At 45.5% G+C, this 18291-nt stretch overlaps 2 protein-coding genes across 7 annotated transcripts in view; one reads left to right on the top strand and one right to left on the bottom strand.

Moving 5' to 3' along the window:
- Nucleotides 1-2928: 2928 nt before the first annotated feature.
- On the top strand, nt 2929-14589 carry ncln (nicalin). 6 transcript variants are annotated; one of them, XM_056604634.1, is made up of 15 exons: nt 2929-3263; nt 3866-4056; nt 4468-4612; nt 5484-5578; nt 6476-6556; nt 6911-7014; nt 7866-7954; nt 8996-9135; nt 9805-10031; nt 10879-10978; nt 11066-11104; nt 11664-11827; nt 11962-12015; nt 12178-12256; nt 12523-14589. In XM_056604634.1, the coding sequence occupies exons 1-15, from the start codon at nt 3089-3091 to the stop codon at nt 12583-12585; spliced, it is 1746 nt and encodes a 581-aa protein (XP_056460609.1). In that variant the 5' UTR covers nt 2929-3088; the 3' UTR covers nt 12586-14589. The 6 variants fall into 6 exon arrangements, with proteins under 6 accessions (XP_056460609.1, XP_056460610.1, XP_056460608.1 ...); XM_056604635.1 differs by having other exon boundaries at nt 9805-9983; nt 12523-14587; XM_056604633.1 differs by having other exon boundaries at nt 2947-3263; nt 11667-11827; nt 12523-14588.
- Nucleotides 13163-18291, bottom strand: part of cers1 (ceramide synthase 1) — a 32410-nt gene continuing 27281 nt past the window's right edge. Inside the window, exon 7 of the mRNA XM_056604639.1 lies at nt 13163-17681. Coding sequence (XP_056460614.1) covers nt 17639-17681 — 43 coding nt within the window. The 3' untranslated portion in view covers nt 13163-17638. The remainder of the gene's footprint in view (nt 17682-18291) is intronic.

Genomic DNA, 18291 nt, shown 5'->3' with positions numbered 1-18291 from the left:
ACTGGGGCAACTTCTGCATTTCACAAGGGTATATTCCGAGAATGCTCCATACTGCAATAACATGGATCAAATTTCATAACTTGGCTCTCAAAGAGTTTGGTGCTGATTGCACAAAACTTGACTAAAAGAGGATATATCCGAACTAAATAACATTAAGCTATAGAGGGCTATGCGAAATCATTTATTACAAAATGGTAGCAAATCTCATAGGACAAGCCAACTGGTCTGTGTTACTCATGCGCAATAAACGGACTCTGTGGAATAAACCTGTGAACTAATGTAAAACAGCTAGCCACTATGGAGTGAATCATCCCGCCATACTCAGGGCAGTTCCCAGGAAACGTGGGAAGAGGGAACTGGAAAGCAAAATTTTAATTCCAATTGGAAAAACATTGTGTTGTTATGATAGTGATAGTATTCATAATGTGCTATTCATGTCTGCCGTGAGTCAGACACGTGAAGTCTGTAACCAAAGTGAAGGAGCAGCAGTCCCAGTGTATACGGGAGGAAGAAGGGAAGGCTAAAAAACAGGGCGGCAACAGCCAGCGGATTGACCGAATGACTGAGCAGCTTCCAAAGTGGTTATGAAGGCGGATGAGCCACACCAACCTTCTCCGACCACATTAGGGGAACCTAATGGAACGGCTGGCTCCAAGAGACCTCGTCATCCATTATCTACCCGTTGCCCCGCGCAACCAAATTGGCTCACTGTCTTGTGCACTGGCTGCAGTTCAGCTGTCATAAGCTACGTTCGCCCGTTCTCATTCTGTTGTTTTTCCCCCGCTGCCTTAATAAAAGATTACGCCCATGTGTTCTTAAGATGGCCGAGCCTGTGTTACCTCAATGTGTCCCGTTGGCACACATCACTGTGAATCAAAGCAGAGGGGAAACAAGTAAACAGCATGTTTGTGTACACATATTCACATCAAGGTCTGTGCACCACAACGACCGGACACTGGACAGTCTGACCATAGTGCGCCATCATCACAGACCATCAGGAAAAGGCCCACCCATCGAGCCCCCTGTGATTTAACGGCCACTTAGCTGCTTCCTTAGCATGTGTTCATTAATGAGGGGATTACAGCCGTCTACTTTAAGCAAGTGTGTTAAGCAGTGAGCTAGCGTTGGCTTCTGACAGACCCCCATTGTAAAACTGGTAGCTGTGTGTGTCTGTAAGCGGTAATCAGGGACAGCTCTCAGGTCTTTAACCACGGGCCCACAGTATGGAAAAAACTCTGCTTTTTGTTTCGTTTTTTTTACCAATACCCCTACGGTGCTCTGTGATTTCAGCGCCCCCCTGCTTTGGGTTTCTTAAGCGTTCCGGGGAGACTTGCGGTCAAAACAACCAGCCAGTGTGGTGTGGAAATGACGGCATCCTCCGAGAGAATGAGAGTGCAAGGAGGCATGGGGCCCCATCGAGACATACTAGACAGAATTTGCCCTCGCCGCTTGCTCAGTAAGCTGTCGCTAATCCCTGGTACTTACAACACGTAGGACCCTATACACACTCACGCTGACTGCACCTTTTGTGTGGTCACACATGTAAAGAAAGTGTTTCTCTCGCCCCCGGGGTCGGGACATTCCCAGGACCAGTGGAAAGTAGCAGGGACACAGTGAACAAGCTGATGCGTTGTGTACGTGTGCGCATGTGTGTCTGTACATCTGCATGCTTCTGATGTTACAGAGCCCAAGACAAACTGGAGCGTATGACGAAGCAGAATGCTGCAAAGGAGCGGCGCCAGCGTACGGCGTTGAGACCCGACGCCCATGTGAAAACACTGAACCAGTTTTCAGTTCGACAGAGCGAGGATGAGCGTCTCAGTGCTTTTTTTGGGGGGGGATTGGGGATTTAAACAATGTGACATAGTTGTTTAAACACCATCAGTAACCAGTAAACCCCACGTGAATATCGCCTTGTGAATATTTACTCTTTGTAAGAATAATACACAATCTGTGAACGTCGCCATGGTCCAAATTGTTTGGATTGTCCTCTGAGTAAGGGAGGCTCTTGTGGGGATGCTGTAGAAGTCCAAATTGCTTCTCTATAACCAGGCATCAGGCTATCTGCTTTAGCCGTATTACTCATACAACAGGAAATAATGATGCCAAAGTCCATTAAGTGGGATGGCAGGACATCATATCAGCATTAATCTTCCATTTAGCAAAGCAGCCCTCGAGGGAGAGTGAGTAGAGACTGAGAGAGGGGGGGAGAGAGTGAGAGAGAGTCAGAGAGAGAGAGAGAGAGAGAGTCAGAGTCAGAGACGGAGAGAAAGACAGACAGAGTGGACAGAGAAAGAGACACACACGCACATACTGATTACCATATTATTTATTTTTCACTCTGACACGCACACCATTGCAATCACACGCAAACACATACACAAACACACACAAGCACACACACACACTTAGCCGCACACACACACACACACACACACACACACACACACACACACACACACACACACACACACACACACACACACACACACACACACACACACACACACACACACACACACACACACACTTACCCTTGCACGCAGACACAAACAGACACACACACGCGCGCAATGCCAATACATACGATTATCCACAATTTTCAAATGTAAGCTCCTATAAAAGCACCCCTGTGGTCAATGGTTGTTGTATGTGTACCATAAGCTAGAGACATCCTACTGCAGAATCATCCAAGACCTTTAAAAAACCAAAGAGGATATATAGCGCCATCTTAAGTTCAAACCCTTAGCTGCAATAGCTGGCACAACTTTTTCCGGAAGGACCTCTATTATTATACACCAATATATATGTATATTTGCAAATGTAAAAAAATTAATACACTATTAATCGTTGTTATTTTATCTACATCGATTTTCAAGCTTGGACATTTAGACGTTTATAATTCCGTTTGGCACGCTGTGACACAAGAGGTAGCCGAGCTGTTCGCCTGCTCAGAATCACATGCCATAGAGAGAGAGTAGCAGTTGCTTAGCAAGTAGGTTAGCTCCAATAGCTACCAGTTCCTTATCATCTGGCCAGCCAAATTTCTTAATTTTCCTCTACTTTGGTGCTCAACGTATTCGCCACGATGTTTGAGGAAGCAAGCGAGGTGTTCGATAACATGTTTAAAACATCGTTTCCCTTGACTTTTATTGTATTTATTCCTGCGGTGCTGATTCTTGTGTCACCGCTCCCAGCTGATGCAGCGCATGAATTCACTGTGTATCGCATGCAGCAGTACGACCTACAGGGACAGCCCTATGGTAAGTCAAGTCGGGAATGCACTGAAAATAAAACGGAGATTTAATTATACTGGGTTAGTAACGTGTGTTGGTTCTAAATCCAATCGCTTGACTATAAATGTCAAGGTAACGCAATGACAGCACGCATGCTAGCCGTAGCTCCTAGCCGCAGTAGCTGGGTTGGCTAGCTGTTGTTTCCTTATTGGCTCGTTCATTGATTCGGAATTGAACGCGATTTCCATTCAAATGAACCAGTACAATATACCCCTCTAAACCGATGACGTTACAAACATAGAGATGGAACGATTACAACATTTGCATGTACTTACTATAATGCAAATTGTCTAATGAAGGGTGTCCACTGGTGTAGGTAGATATGGTTTTAATTGGCCCTTGCAAACCCAGAACGATTGGATTCACTGGCATTTGCGTTCACTAAATGCAGGGTCTAAGACTCAAGTGTTGTCATATTGATGTTTGTTCACAATGTATACCAATGTTGCTAAAAAAAGAATGGATCAATATAAAGGGAATACGTTTAATTTATTTGTATAACGATACTTGTTCATGTAATGTCAAATCTTTGTACACTAACCTGATGGCTCAAACTTGTTTACCACTAGGTACCAGGAATGCCATCTTGAACACGGAGGCCCGTTCTGTGGAGGCAGAGGTCCTCAGTCGTCGCTGTGTTATTATGCGGCTGGTGGACTTCTCGTATGAGAAGTACCAGAAAGCCCTGCGCCAGTCGGCTGGGGCTGTGGTGATAATCCTGCCCAAGAACATGTCTACTATGCCTCAAGACATAGTACAAGTAATAACGCCCTTCACCATCGCCGTTTAACAGTTGTAACATTGTGCATTGATCCAAACACACACTCAACTTTTTTCTTAAACATTTCTAGTAGCAGGAGTAGTAGTAGGTTGGCTTTTGTTCATTTAATCACAATTTATTGAGACTCCTCATGATAGTACTTGCTTATTTTAATTGTCAGTGGTAAAAGTAATGATAACGCGGAAAAGTGCTTAACTGTGTATGGTACTTATTTATACAGTAAAGCCGGTCTAACCGTGCTAGCATGTTTCGTCAAGATGGTTGAACTCCATATATGAATGATAAACGCACGCAGGAAGCACTGCTTGCATTGCAGAATACCTTGACCCATGTGAGCTGTGTGATCCCACCATAGTTAACCCCTCCCTCTCTCACTTTGGTCCACTGTAGCAGTTCATGGAGCTGGAGCCAGAGATGCTGGCCACAGAGACCATCGTCCCGGTGTACTTTGCACTGGAGGACGAAGAGCTGCTGTCCATCTACACCCAGACCCTGACGTCCTCGCCCACCCAGGGGTCCTCCACCGCTGCAGAAGGTGTGGATGTCTTGGATCGTGCTCATTCACGATCCAAGAAGTATTTGTCTGTAGGCGAAACGGGTGTATTCTTTTGCCGTGTTGCTTAAGTTTCAATGGATATGATGGTCTTTGATTTAAATAGTAATTCAAAGGTATTACTAGGGGTATTACTAGGGGTCGCCCGATATGGATTTTTTAGGGCCGATACCGATATTTTTTCATCAGCCTTAGCCGATAACCGATACGCCGATACCGATTTTCTTGAGCCGATAATACCCTGACTCCAGAGTTCTCGCGAGAGCACAATTTGAATTTGCTCAGCAGATGTCACTCTGGGAACGAGCCAACTACTACTCGTGATATTCTGGGTCTCCCCTGGCCCAGAACATTAATCAGTCACATCGATGTATCAATATAGGCGGGCCAAAAGCGTTGCTGTTTACCGACCGGATGCGCCAAGAGTCTTATCTATAGGTTAGCTTCACTGGTCTGGATACGTCACCCCTTGTATTCTTCTGATATTTTCAAATGCGTGCTTGGTGCGGCCCCTCGGTTGGCCATTTTCATTACTCTTTGCCAGACCCTACAGTTTTCTAGATGTGGGTCCGGATTTCCAGGCTAAGCCTCCCTCAATTAGCATCATAAAAATTACACAATGATGAAAACAAATGTTACAATTTCTCATTTATGAGAAACACTTATTGAACTGACTGTAAATGTCATGCCGAAGAAAATAATGGGGAAAAAAATTGGCCGATGCACGTAAAAAACGCAAATATACGATATTGGTCGATCACTAGTTCGTATGGTGTAGTTTAAGATCTTAGAGCACAGTCACCAGAGGAAACAGGATGCTGGTTTTGACTGTCATCCATTTTATCCTCCCCAGTGCTGCTGCATACTGCCACAGCCAACGGCTTCCAGATGGTGACCAGCGGGGCCCAGAGCAAAGCCATCAGCGACTGGGCCATCACTAGTCTGGAGGTGAGACAAAAAGTCCTCACGCTAGTCTGTTCCCACCTCATACGGTTACTAGTTTGGGAAGGACCAAGTCAGGGCTTTTTAAAACCAAGCCGTCCAACAACTACTGTGGAGAACATTAATGGGGTAGCGGAATCCATTTCCTTGATGAGTTATTAAAATGGCCGAGTCTATGGTTGTTTCTATTCAAACTAAAAAAAGTGGTTGACAATTACAAAGAAAGTGTGCGGGGGCATTGTGTGTTGATCTGAGCAGGGACTTAAACCCAGAGTGAATGAATGGGTTTAGTCATTGTGCAGGGGATTAGAGGATGCCCACTGAGGATTTTTACTGGGGAGTGCCTGGGAGTGCCCCCCCCCCCCCCCCCGCAGCAAGCTCGCATAAGGACTGGCCGCAGCTTTACTTAATGTAGTTTCTGTTCGCTGCTACTGCTAGCTCTAATGTATGTCATGCATATGAACAAGTTCTCAAGCTCTTGGTTTTCTGGAAAACGCTAATTTTAAATAAGCTTTTTAATACACTGGTTACTGTGTAACTTTTATTTTATTCTCCTCAGCTCCACTTTTTGAACTTGAAGCCAATGTTTTCAGACTTTATTGGAGAAGAGCATAATGTAATAATAATACATTGTCGATGTCGATGGGGGGGGGGTGGGGGTGGACTAGGAGTAGGCAGAGGAGAAAAGAGATGGGTCTTGAGGTGGGACTGGAAGACGGTGAGGGACTGGGAATCGCGGATATGTCGGGGGAGGGAGTTCCAGAGCCGGGGAGCTGCCCTGGAGAATACTCTGACACCAAGACTGCAGAGTTTTGCTGTGTGGGCGGAGAGGAGAGAGGAACATGGGCGCCGTCTCCACGTGCCACAGCTCTAGTTATTAACACGTGTCTTCTTGTCCCTCAGGGGCGGCTGGCCGGGGTCGGAGGAGAAGACCTGCCCACCATCGTCCTGGTCGCTCACTACGACGCGTTCGGCGTGGCTCCGGTACACAACCTGCCCACCAAACAATATACACTAGTATAGTAGTACTAGTATAGTATAGTATACTAGTATTAATGTGACAAAAGAGAATTTAATGCATGTTATTAAGACAATTACAGAACCGTCGCTGGCAATGATATTCTTTAGTCTTGGGCTCCTCCAACAGTGCAACATAAGAAAAAGTAAAAGTATAAGAGAAACACGAGTAGGAAATCTGAGACTTCAATAAAAAAAATATATAATAAAAAGTAAGTGTGTAGGAGAGCGGAGACCTAAACGTAAAACTAAATACAATTTAAATTCATGGCCAGGGATGCCATGACGGTGAAGGTAATGTGTGTTTTGTCCGTCGCACAGTGGCTCTCCTACGGCGCGGACTCCAACGGCAGTGGGGTGTCCATGCTGCTGGAGCTGGCGCGCCTCTTCTCCAGGCTGTACACCTACAAGAGGACCCACGCTGGGTAGGGGCTGCTCAGGCGCCGGCCGCCCTGCACGGCTCATCTTCTGGGAGGATGAGATTATGGCTAAAAAAATATATATTTGGTTCCTGTTGGTTGTCAGTTGAGGTCATGGGTAGGTAGGGAATTTATTTTATTTTATTTATTTTTCCAGCGGCAGCGAATGATAGGTAGGTTGTTTTCTTTTAAAAACGAGAAAATTCGCTCATCCTACACAAAAACGTAATTATAGTTGCATCAATTATTATATGTATATTTTTTATTTTTATATTTTTATTTATTTTTTAAGGCTCATAAAATAATTTGGGTCGCACATAAATTGACAGGGTCGGTCGGAAACCGGAACCAAACAATTTATTTTTTTAGGCCTTATGATTATACTGGGAGTACCGACTGTGCTTAATAGAGCGACAGCACGTTACTGATTAAATTGCATTAGTCACGTTTTGCGTTTGTTTGAATAGCGAATCTAATGGAACACTTCGTGAAGTTGGGAAGCCTAAATGGTTTGTCTGTTTACGCTTGCTTAATAATGAATGTGTAGGTGCTGAGTTGCCAGGGTTATTTTCTACAACATTATTCAGCATTAAATAAGCACTTTCATTCCCTAATTTGTTCTTGACCATTCCTGTGCATACGTATATACTGGTAATAGATTGGTACTCACCGGCATCCTATTTCATTTGACGGGTCGTGCCCCATATCCTGTGTACAACTGTGGACACACTTACTGTGAGGCAGGGGGAATCTTTCAGTGTGGATCTTCTAACCCTGCTGTATTGGAGACATGTACCGTGTGGGATGTAGTTTATCGACGGCTGTAGATGACGGCGTTCTCCCCGTTCTGTGTTCAGGTACAACCTGCTGTTCTTCGTCTCTGGCGGAGGGAAGTTTAACTACCAGGGAACTAAGCGTTGGCTGGAGGACAACTTGGACCACACAGGTATGCAAACTCCACCCCTACCTGGACATGACGAGGTTAAACTTTCCCCCCCACACGCGGTCACCCACTTTATTGAGCAACAAGGTAGACTTCATTGAAATAAATGTAAAATATTCACAACACAACTATGTACAATTTAAAAACAACATTGTGCACAATATTATTCATGGAAGAGGACCACCTTGGTAGTGGTAGGAGTAGAAGCAGCAGTGGTAGTAGTAGAAGCAGCATGCTTGCGCAACATGTTTCTGTGGAAACGTGAGGACTAATCTGTGGTAGAGTTAATTTCCGGTTCACGGAGGCCTTAAATTTGCAAACTCAGGGCTGACTTCTTTCTTTGTGGGCCGGAACATGTCGGCTAAGCTTTAAGCATGTTGATGATAAATTGTGTCCTTTTTTGGTCGAAAATATTGCCTAAATCATAAAATTTCATTGGTTTATTTTTGATAATTGACATTTCTATGCAGTAATGTATCAATGGCTCACCCAAATTACTAATAATGAATGATGTATTCTCTTAAGCCAATCTAAAGCTAAATAAAGTTCCCTTTAGTTTATAATAGTGATTGGACCACCGAAGGAATGTGGGCCCCGGTGGCGCATCGGATAGAGCGCGTACCATTTAGGCTCAGGTCTGATCGCAGCAACCCCGGTTCGATTCCTGCCTCGGTCCTTTATCTCACTAACTATCTCATTCTATAATGGCGGCATAAAACAAATAAGCAAATTCAGGAATTGAAAGGCCTGTTGTCCGTACCCCTGCTTCCTGTTGTCCATAACAGAGAATCTACAGGTTTGGACGTAGAGCATTGCGTCTAAATTGGAGGCCTGACCATAGTCTGGTCGTGGCCTTAAAGGCATGACGCTACACTTCTCTTATAGCTTTTTCTTCTCCTACACTATTCAGCACTAACACTAAGGAGGCCCTAACAAACGAAGGACTAGGTAGGGGTCCGGCATCTCGCGGTCCCATACTTAAATCCTCATTTTAACCCCTTTCCGTTCCCCGTGTTTCATCCCCTTGGCTCTCTCTGCCCCCAGACTCCAGCCTGCTGCAGGACAACGTGGCCTTTGTGTTGTGCCTGGACACCCTGGGCAACGGCGACGGGCTGCACCTCCACGTGTCCAAGCCCCCCAAGGAAGGAACCCCCCAGCACGCCCTGCTGAGGGAGCTGGAGTCGGTGAGCAGAGCCGTCAGACGCTACGGTCGTCCGCGTCGCACAAGGCTATGATCCACCGGGTGTATACGACTTGTGTGCAGCTGTCAATGATGACGTAACCTGGGATAGGACCAAACAAACATTAATAACATTTATTTTTAATGGTCATGTAATTTTTCCAAACCAAAGCCAAGTTGCCCTCGTAGTAAACAAGACGGGGTGGGAAAATGTCTCTGCTGAAGCTGTTGCTGTGGATGTCACTAGCCGTTATTTAACTGCAGATGGTTCCCATTGCACAAATGCAACCCTCTTAAAATGGACCCAAGTGAGTGGATCAGAGTGTTTAGTATCGCATCTTAAAGAGACGATATAATCAGCAGCGCTTTTCGCACGGAAGAGGAAATGGAAGGACGACGTACATTTTAATTTTGTCATTATTTTTCTTGATCATTTTAAAAAGAGTGCCTACAAAATGAGCAATAAAATGCAAGAAATAAAATAAAAACAAACAAATGGGATCCTAAGGATCCTGAGCAACAAATGCATAACTCCAATAACACAATGCATGTTCAAAAATAAATGGAAGGAATCAAAAACTACAATAAACTAGAGCCTGACCGGTACTGGATTTTTGGGGCTGAGTAAAAACAAAGTCAGATCTTGATCTATGGTCCGATGTCCCGCCCCCAGGTGGTGGCCAGCCAGTACCCGGAGCTCAAGTTCTCCATGGTGCACAAGAAGATCAACCTGGCCGACGACACGCTGGCCTGGGAGCACGAGCGTTTCGGCATCCGCCGGCTGCCCGCCTTCACGCTGTCCCACCTGCCCTCCCACCGGCTGGCGGAGCGCTCCAGCATCATGGACGTGCGGTCAGTGTCCCCCTCCTCTCGCCACGGAGCGGGACTGCCCCCTGCTGGGTGGGTCCCTCTACTGCACGCCTCGCGCCTTGCGCCAGCGTGGGGGCGGACGCTGGCGTCGCCGTCATTGTTGTTTCACAGTCGGCGTCTCCCCTCCCCTTAGAAGTCTCTGTCTGTCTCCCCCCCCCCCCCCCATCTGTACCCCGCCCCGGCCTCCCTTGTCTTGTCGGTCATCCGAGGGAATGGTTTCAACGAAGGGGTCTTTATTTAAAACAGTTAGAACAGAGTTGATTGGATAATAATCTGGGGCTGATCAATGAGGGTGGGGGTCCACATTGAAGCAGTAGTTCAAAACGTAATTAAAACAAAGCCCTAAGACACACAACCATGGCCAGATATTAATATATTAATCTACCTTTGTGATTATGGTTTTGGACTTTTGTCAGATCTGGGAAGCCCATGGTAATGTGGGAGTCGGATCTTTGTGATTGGCCCACCGGTGTCGTAAGAGCTCCTTCCTGTTCGTTCAACTCTAACTTTCCCTGTGTCTTCCCAGCTGTCACGCGTGTGTGTGTGTGTGTGTGTGTGTGTGTGTGTGTGTGTGTGTGTGTGTGTGTGTGTGTGTGTGTGTGTGTTGTGTGTGTGTGTGTGTGTGGTGTGTGTGTGTGTGTGTGTGTGGTGTGTGTGTGTGTGTGTGTGTGGTTTGAACAGCAAATACTGCGCACCATCTTTCTATGTTCCGCTTCTTGCATTTCAAATTCCAAGAGAAGCATGTCTTTTGCAGAATTTCACTCTTTTGTTCTGGGTGATCTAGGCGGAACTTATACTATTTTTCTTTTTCTCCCTCTTGCAAAATGTCCCTTCCCGTCTGCCTTGTGTTGATATTCGTGTGTGTGTGTGTTTGCAGGCCTCATGTCGACCTGAGGAAGCTGAGCAGGAACACCAAGGTGGTGGCCGAGGCGCTGGCCAGAGTCATCTACAACCTGACGGAGAAGGTGAACGCTGAGGTACTGCTGTGGTCCACTGCACTGACGTCACTTCAACATGGGTAGTCCCCACGTGTTGGTTGACCGTCTCCTCCTCTCTCCTCCCAGGGTGTCCCAGAGGACCTCCAGATCTTCACTGAGCAGATGGTAAGAGAGCTGCACTCCCACCTCTCACACTTCCTTTTTTCTAAGTTGTTCCGATACCAATACCAGTATCAGAAATTCCTCAGATACTGCAATTTTTGGCAGTGTCGGCGATACTGAATTTTTTAGGCAGTATGCAAGTCAATACGCCGATCCGATACATCACGTGACTTGCTCATCTAGACACAGGCAAAGAACATCACAAACGCTTGCAGTGTTGTGTTGCGTTCGTAAATGGTTTGAGGTGGAAAAGTCGGGAAATGGGAAACGCGTCATCTCCGAGCGACGTGCGTTCCAGCTACCAATTAGGAAAAACGTGGATGCATGGATGCTTGCCTACAATATTACAAATGTATTATTATAAATATAGATTATAAATCTAATTTTTTTTTTGTTCTATGAGTCGTCACAAGGCTAGAGGCTGTATCAGTAAATACTCGGTATCGGCCGATACTCAAGTTCAGGAATCGTTATCGGGAAGGGAAAAGTCTCCGGTGACATCCCCACTGCTCCACGGCCTGCCGTCCTGGTGACGCCCCCCTGTCCCCCCCCTTCCCCCCAGCAGGTGCAAGAGGAGCAGCTGTCGTCGGTGGTGGACTGGCTGACGGCTCAGCCCCGCGCAGCCCAGCTCCTGGACAAGGACAGCAGCGTGGTGTCCACCCTGGAGCACCAGCTGGGGCGTTACCTGAAGGACGTCAAGAGGCACTACGTCAAGGCGGACAAGAGGTCAGCCCAGCGCCGTTTAGACCGCCGTCGTGGTGACGGCCCGACTGTCACACACACAAAGCCTGGATGAGGACTGTTTCTTGTTAAGCTTCGTGCAGTGATTTAACTTTTCGATTTTTGTTTTTCTTTTTCAGGGATCCGGAGTTTGTGTTCTACGATCAGCTGAAGCAACAAATGAATGCTTACAGGTAGGGCTTTAGAGGGCCTCTGAATGGTTCTGCAGGCTTGAGCTGAATCCCAATCGATTCATTTTTACAGCTTTGGGAGTGGCACCAATCTTCCTAAGGTTAAAAGTCATCTTTTTAAGTTGGCCTTGTCTGTAAATCCCCTTTTTATCTTGTCTGTTTCAGAGTAAAGCCTGCCATTTTTGACCTGCTACTGGCGTTCTGTATAGCAGCCTATCTGGGAGTTATGTATCTGGCCATCCAGGTAGGTCTTTAGAGCACTTCAGATAGTTTTACACGTCATAATCCTTTCATAGCCGCCATTGCAATCCTTTCAGTCAAGCGTGGGTATAACATCGGTATTTATGTCATACCCACGTAGTGCTTTTTGTAAGTAGTGCTTTTTGCAACACTACTTAATTTCTGTATCGCCTTAGGCAAGCTGACACTTCTTACTTAATTACTTAACAATTTATAACAAAGTCTTTCAAAAGTCACTCACTCCATCGGTTTCTCCTTGGTCCGTTCCAGAACTTCGGCCTCCTCTACAGTGTCATCCGTAAAGTCACTCAGCCCAAGGCCAAGACCCACTAGACCTCTCAGCCCGCCCAATCCCCTCCCCCCACACTCCCCCTCTGAGCTCCGGCCAATCAGAACCTGAGGCCGGGCCATGCAGCTGTGTTTGTATGTACTTCGGTAGGTGTGTGTGTGTGTGTGTGTGTGTGTGTGCGTGTGCGTGTGCGTGAGGGAGAGAGACTGCCTGATGTTTTCTTTTGAACCAACATTGTCATTACCCTCTCGCTGATGAATTTAACACATTTTTAAAAAACATTAACACTTTGGGGCTCATTTTTGACAAAAATGCCAAGATTTATTTTTCTCCCAGTCTTCCTGCCTTTTTTTCTTTCCTGTTTTTATATCTTTATTTTTTATTTTTTTATTAACCACCAGTTTTGAGTAATCAGTAAATCCCCCAATCGCACTCAGCCTGGGGTGTCAGTCTGTGCAGTCGGGTCGGACGGACGCACCATGAGACGGCTGGGACAGGCTGAGTCCTGGACCCCCCCTGTGAGGTCTCTCCCTGGCCCCCCCTGGTGGGTCGATGGGGAGGGTAGCCGGGTGCAGGCTGGACGTTAACCCGGCTCTCGGAGCCTGAGTGTTACTCTGCCAAACCGAACTGGAGGGGCTCAGGCTTCATCAGGCAGCTAGAGGGAGATTTGAGTTCTGTGGAGGTCAGAGGTCGCCCTGTAATCTGTATTGAAATGTGTCACATTCGTAACACTCGGTAATGACTTCATTTTTTTTTTAAGGATGGTTTAACTTATCGGAAGGCCTGTCCGAATTAATGTGAAGATTGTGTGTAGATAACCCGGCTTTATTGCCCTTTTTTAGTACGCTTAAACAATTGGAGCGGTTATGATGATATGCTAATGAATTTCCTTGTTCTCCTCCTGTATGAAATTAAATCCCATTTTTGAATACGATTTCGGTAAAAAAAAAATAATGCAAAAAAAAGAAATTATTTGATCATTGAACAAACATCAGAGACCTTTGTTGCACTTAATGTTTGTTTTTTTCTCACTAATGTTTTTTAAAAAATTGTCAATTCATACTAATGTACTCTACTCTACCTTAACCCTAAATCCTGCTGTCTGCGATTTTGCTGGGCTGTTAATGGTTAACGATCATGGCCACTTGATCTTGTCAGCCCATGCATGTGTTGGACGTGGGGCATTCTCTCACACAGTGCCACCATAACACCGTAGGACACAAGGAACCAAGCCGAAAGGCCAGGCCATGTTGAATGTCATTGTGATCCAATTCTTCATGTTATTGCTGGAGGTGTCACTATCGGTATCAGATAACAGTATGTTCAGGTCAAGACGTTTTGGTGACAACCATTGTTTTACTGCATTCGATTAAATCTGTGTTCCCTGATTGTCAAGAATGCATATTGCTTGCTAGCGATAGTAACTATTCCATGTGTCAGTGCATGATCTATGTCTGCCCCCCGGTCCCTATTTACAATCATGGTAACGATGAAAAAGGACTTGTGTAAATGACTTGCCTACCAAGGGAAATGCTGTGTGTGTGTGTGGGATGCCTTTCTATGACTTAATTTATTGAAGCAGTCGATGCTGGATGTGAGCACTGATTTGATCTCTCCTGTTATGTGCGTGTCTTAAGCTGTTGCCATGTGATCCTGAAAATGACCGTTAGATAATACTTTAAACAAAAATAAATTTGGTGAAATAAATCTGCGATGCAAAGGATTGGCTGTAATTTACATAATTATTTTATTTGATGAAGGGGCACATGATACAATAACACTGGTTGAATGGAATTATTAAAACTGTTTAAAAAATGAAATAAAACATTGAGTACCAGTTGTCAGAGATTTAGAAAGGGGTGAGATTCAAACAAGATCAGAGAAAGAAAAGGAGCGAATGGTTGATTTTTACAGTGTACCGATGGTCCAGAGCAACAAATCCTGTATCTTTAAAATTACAACCCTAACAGCTAACTCTCAAATGTGATTACAAAAGTTCCACAATTATTCAAATTTACTGACATTGTGAGGTACTAGTAAACAAAAAACAATAAATTACAGTGCAATTTATAAAATAAAATAAAAACTGCAGGAAATAACCGCCCATATTTTCAACAACCTCTTCCCCGCCCTTTCCGCTAGGTCCCAGAAAAACACCAAGATTATAATTGAATGGACGTTTTTGGCACAATCTAAAAACATTAATCAAAATGCATCTCACAGCATCCCCCATTTCACATGAAAATAGATCAGCCAAATAAATCACGGAAACATTTACCTAATATCAATCCACTGCACATAATTTCATTTTTCGTAGTTTCATATTTTCGGAAGGTGCATTTGGACGGTTCCAATGGAAACTCCTGTCAAATTAAACACACCAGTCGTGGATGCAGTTAATGCAGATCAAGGCCATCGCTATCATGACAGACGGGGAGAGATATGGACGGAGCGGGAGGGGGCAAAGTTACTCAGTGATTGAACGTACCATGGATGGTTTCCTTGGGGGACCATGGCACGTCAAACCTTCATCGCGGTTCATTCATGTTAACAACACTTATCTCTGCCCCTGTCTCGAACGTTTTATTTTGCAGTGAAATAATACTAATTCAACCATGGCTAAAGTTGTCATTAAAGTATGCCTTTTAAAAAAAGGTTTGAGGAAATCATTAAAAAGGGAGTTTAACACCCTGGAAAAGAGTTCAGTTCATTTCAAGTCCCCTGGGGCTAGAATGTTAACTTAAAAAAATCAGTAGTCGATAGTTATATTACAAACGGTAATTGTAGCCTTCGGGGAGTGATTAAGTCTCGCTTCAACTTATAATACACAATTATGCATAGCACCACGTGCTGCAAAAGGTGTCAACCGAGAGCTCAAGGTTTTTGCCGTCATACACAATCGGAGCATCAAGAAAACTCGTTAGAGGCTAAAGAAGGAATAGGACTCAGTGATCATAATGAATCAAAACGAATCTAAAGTGATAAAACAAAACAAGGTGACTACCTAGTCCCTCGGGATCCTGGAATGAACAGCCAATCATAGCAGAACAGCGAGGGGATGGTGGGTCGCTCTACAGACAATGCTCTCAGGACAAAACCAGAAACAGAAAACAGCAGCTATTTTCTTAGAGAAATCAACAAAGGTATAGTAATAAAAACGACTACGTCCGACAGGAAACTCATGAACTAGTTTGAGCTTAGTTTGGAAAGGGTGGGGGGGGGGTCCGTGGGCTAAAACAAACAAACGGAAGCGTTGCCTACTGACAAAGAGACACAAGTGTGTCACAACATCTGCGGCCTGTTCCAGCGGCACAAGCATGCTGTTGGTCCGGAAAACTAAGAGCTTCAATTAGATCGAGGAGGTAGGATGGATGGATGGATGGATGGACTCCCTGGGGCTGTACGGAGAATGCGCACACCGACGCACACGCGCGCAAAAAGACACCCGCGTGATTGCGTGGCCTCCGCTGACTCAGATGGATTCTGATGGATTCTGATTTGTTTACTCCGTCGACTGGGAGTTGACGATTACATTGAGAAGCAGGAGGGTTGCATTTTTTTTCTTCGTCATTTGTAATGTTAAGACAACTTCATAGCATATGAACAAAACCATTCCTATGTCATGCATTCCCACATGGTGCTTGTTTCCTTTTCTCATATACAGGGTCAGGGCCGTCACTTCGATTTTCTGAGAACCGCTGAACGGCTTATCAACATAAAACATTAACCCCTTCAAACAGAAACGAGAGGATTATACGGAAACCCAGTCAATCAATTACAGCAGTCAATAAACCGGCCGTCAGCTTGTACGCCTTCATCTCAGTGCAACAACAGACGCAATACTACAAACACACAACAACGAAAAAAATATTAAGAAAACGAAAAATAAATTCCATACGGGAACTCTTTTGAGTGTAAGTGTTCTAATGCCTATTTATCAACAGGAAGGAAGTAAACAAATAAGAGACATGAAAAATCACGTTCATCATTTGAAATGCCTCACTTTAAAAACAACCGAAGGGTTTTGGAATTCTGTGTATCAAAAAAGGTCTTACATCACTATTTGGAGCGCACACACACACACACACACACACACCACTCCCTCATGCACCAAAAACATGATGGGGCTATCTCAATAACACAACTGCTGCGGTGTTTGTGTGTGTGTGTGGGTCCATGCGTATGTGAGTGTCTACGCGTGCGTGTCTATGCGTATGTGCACGTGTTGGTCTTTCAGTACATCGGTGTGTGTGTGTGTGTGTGTGTGTAGAAGCAGCGTGTTCAGTTATTGACCAGTGAAATGAGATATCAGAAGCAATATGTGAAACGAGAGCGTGGTCAAACAGGAAGGAGTTTGCCTCAGGTGGATCTGGGGGCTGCTGCGCACATATACACACACACACACACACACACACACACACACACACACACACACACACACACACACACACACACTCCCCCCCCCACACACACACACACACACACACTACTACACACACACAGCATCCCGAAGCCAGGCTCTTTTTTAGATTAGAGAGAGAGAGACCTTTTGATATTTCACTGGCTGTGATTGCAGCTCACCCTTCACGATGTATATCCTGGCTGGGTGCTGATATGTTATGCGATGTGACGGTCCACTATTGTGATGACACAAACGTCCACACACACACACACACACACACACACACACACACACACACACACACACACACACACACACACACACACACACACACACACACACACACACACACAGCCGGCATGGTGTTGTATTGTGAATCGCGGTTTGCATGTCTCGTCTCTAAGCAAAACTAAATTGACGTTGTGATGAGGATGTTAAGACACAGAGTCGCCTGAAATAACATTCACAGTGCTATAATTTAAAACAAAAACGATAAGATCAACCATGACAACAATGAAACAAGTCTACAGAAAAACATCCGCTGCCTAAATATGGTCTTTTTCCAACCACTTTCTTCTGCTCACTCTTCATTTTTTTCTCCTTTGCGATCATGACAGCACACCAACCGCCACGCGTGGACGCCCGTCCTGCTTGCACTTGCGGCCGGCAGCCAGAAGATGGCGACAGAGAATCCACTATAGATGTTTGTCCTTGGAGACGCCATTCTGCACGTGTTTCCTGTGACAGAGGGAGGAGGGAGAGAAAAAAAGAAGACACATGCCCCAGAGCATGTTAGAGTAGCTGGCAGAATGTAAGGGAGCCATAGCTGGGCTGGAAACGAGAGACAAGGCATCAAGGAGGGCAGAAAGGGCGAAAGATAAGACAGATGATACCTCTCGTCTCAATCCCTCCCCCCCCCCTCCCCCCACGCCACCCCTCCACAGGGAGATGAGACCTGCTCTCTAAGTAACATTACAGTTAATGAGTGCATGTGTAATACCATTGTGAGGAGAGGGGATGTGCTCAGGCCAAAAGGGAATCCAACCCTGCATAAATTTCACCAATTCATTGACCATTTCCTATGATTAGCAAGTCATTAGCCCTGCGTTTCCTAGCTTGCGGTGCCTCGAGCAACACGCCAGTGAACACCGATAGCCTCTATCTGGGTCGTCCCTAGAAAGCCCAGGAGGTAAATCACCTCCACTCAAAGCTTTACATGTGAGTGGTGTTTGCATGCTGCAGCACGCCTCACTGCCGCCTCCACCCAGACTTCCTGTATGGACGGCGGGGGTATGGGGGGGGGGGGGGGGGGGGGGGCGCAAGGGGACGGCGTGGATGAAAGTGTCAA

The sequence above is a fragment of the Gadus chalcogrammus genome, chromosome 12 (genome assembly GCF_026213295.1).
Source record: "Gadus chalcogrammus isolate NIFS_2021 chromosome 12, NIFS_Gcha_1.0, whole genome shotgun sequence".
Lineage (NCBI taxonomy): Eukaryota > Metazoa > Chordata > Actinopteri > Gadiformes > Gadidae > Gadus > Gadus chalcogrammus.
The sequence above is the reverse complement of the archived record's forward strand: the minus strand, read 5'-3'. Positions and strand labels throughout refer to the sequence as shown.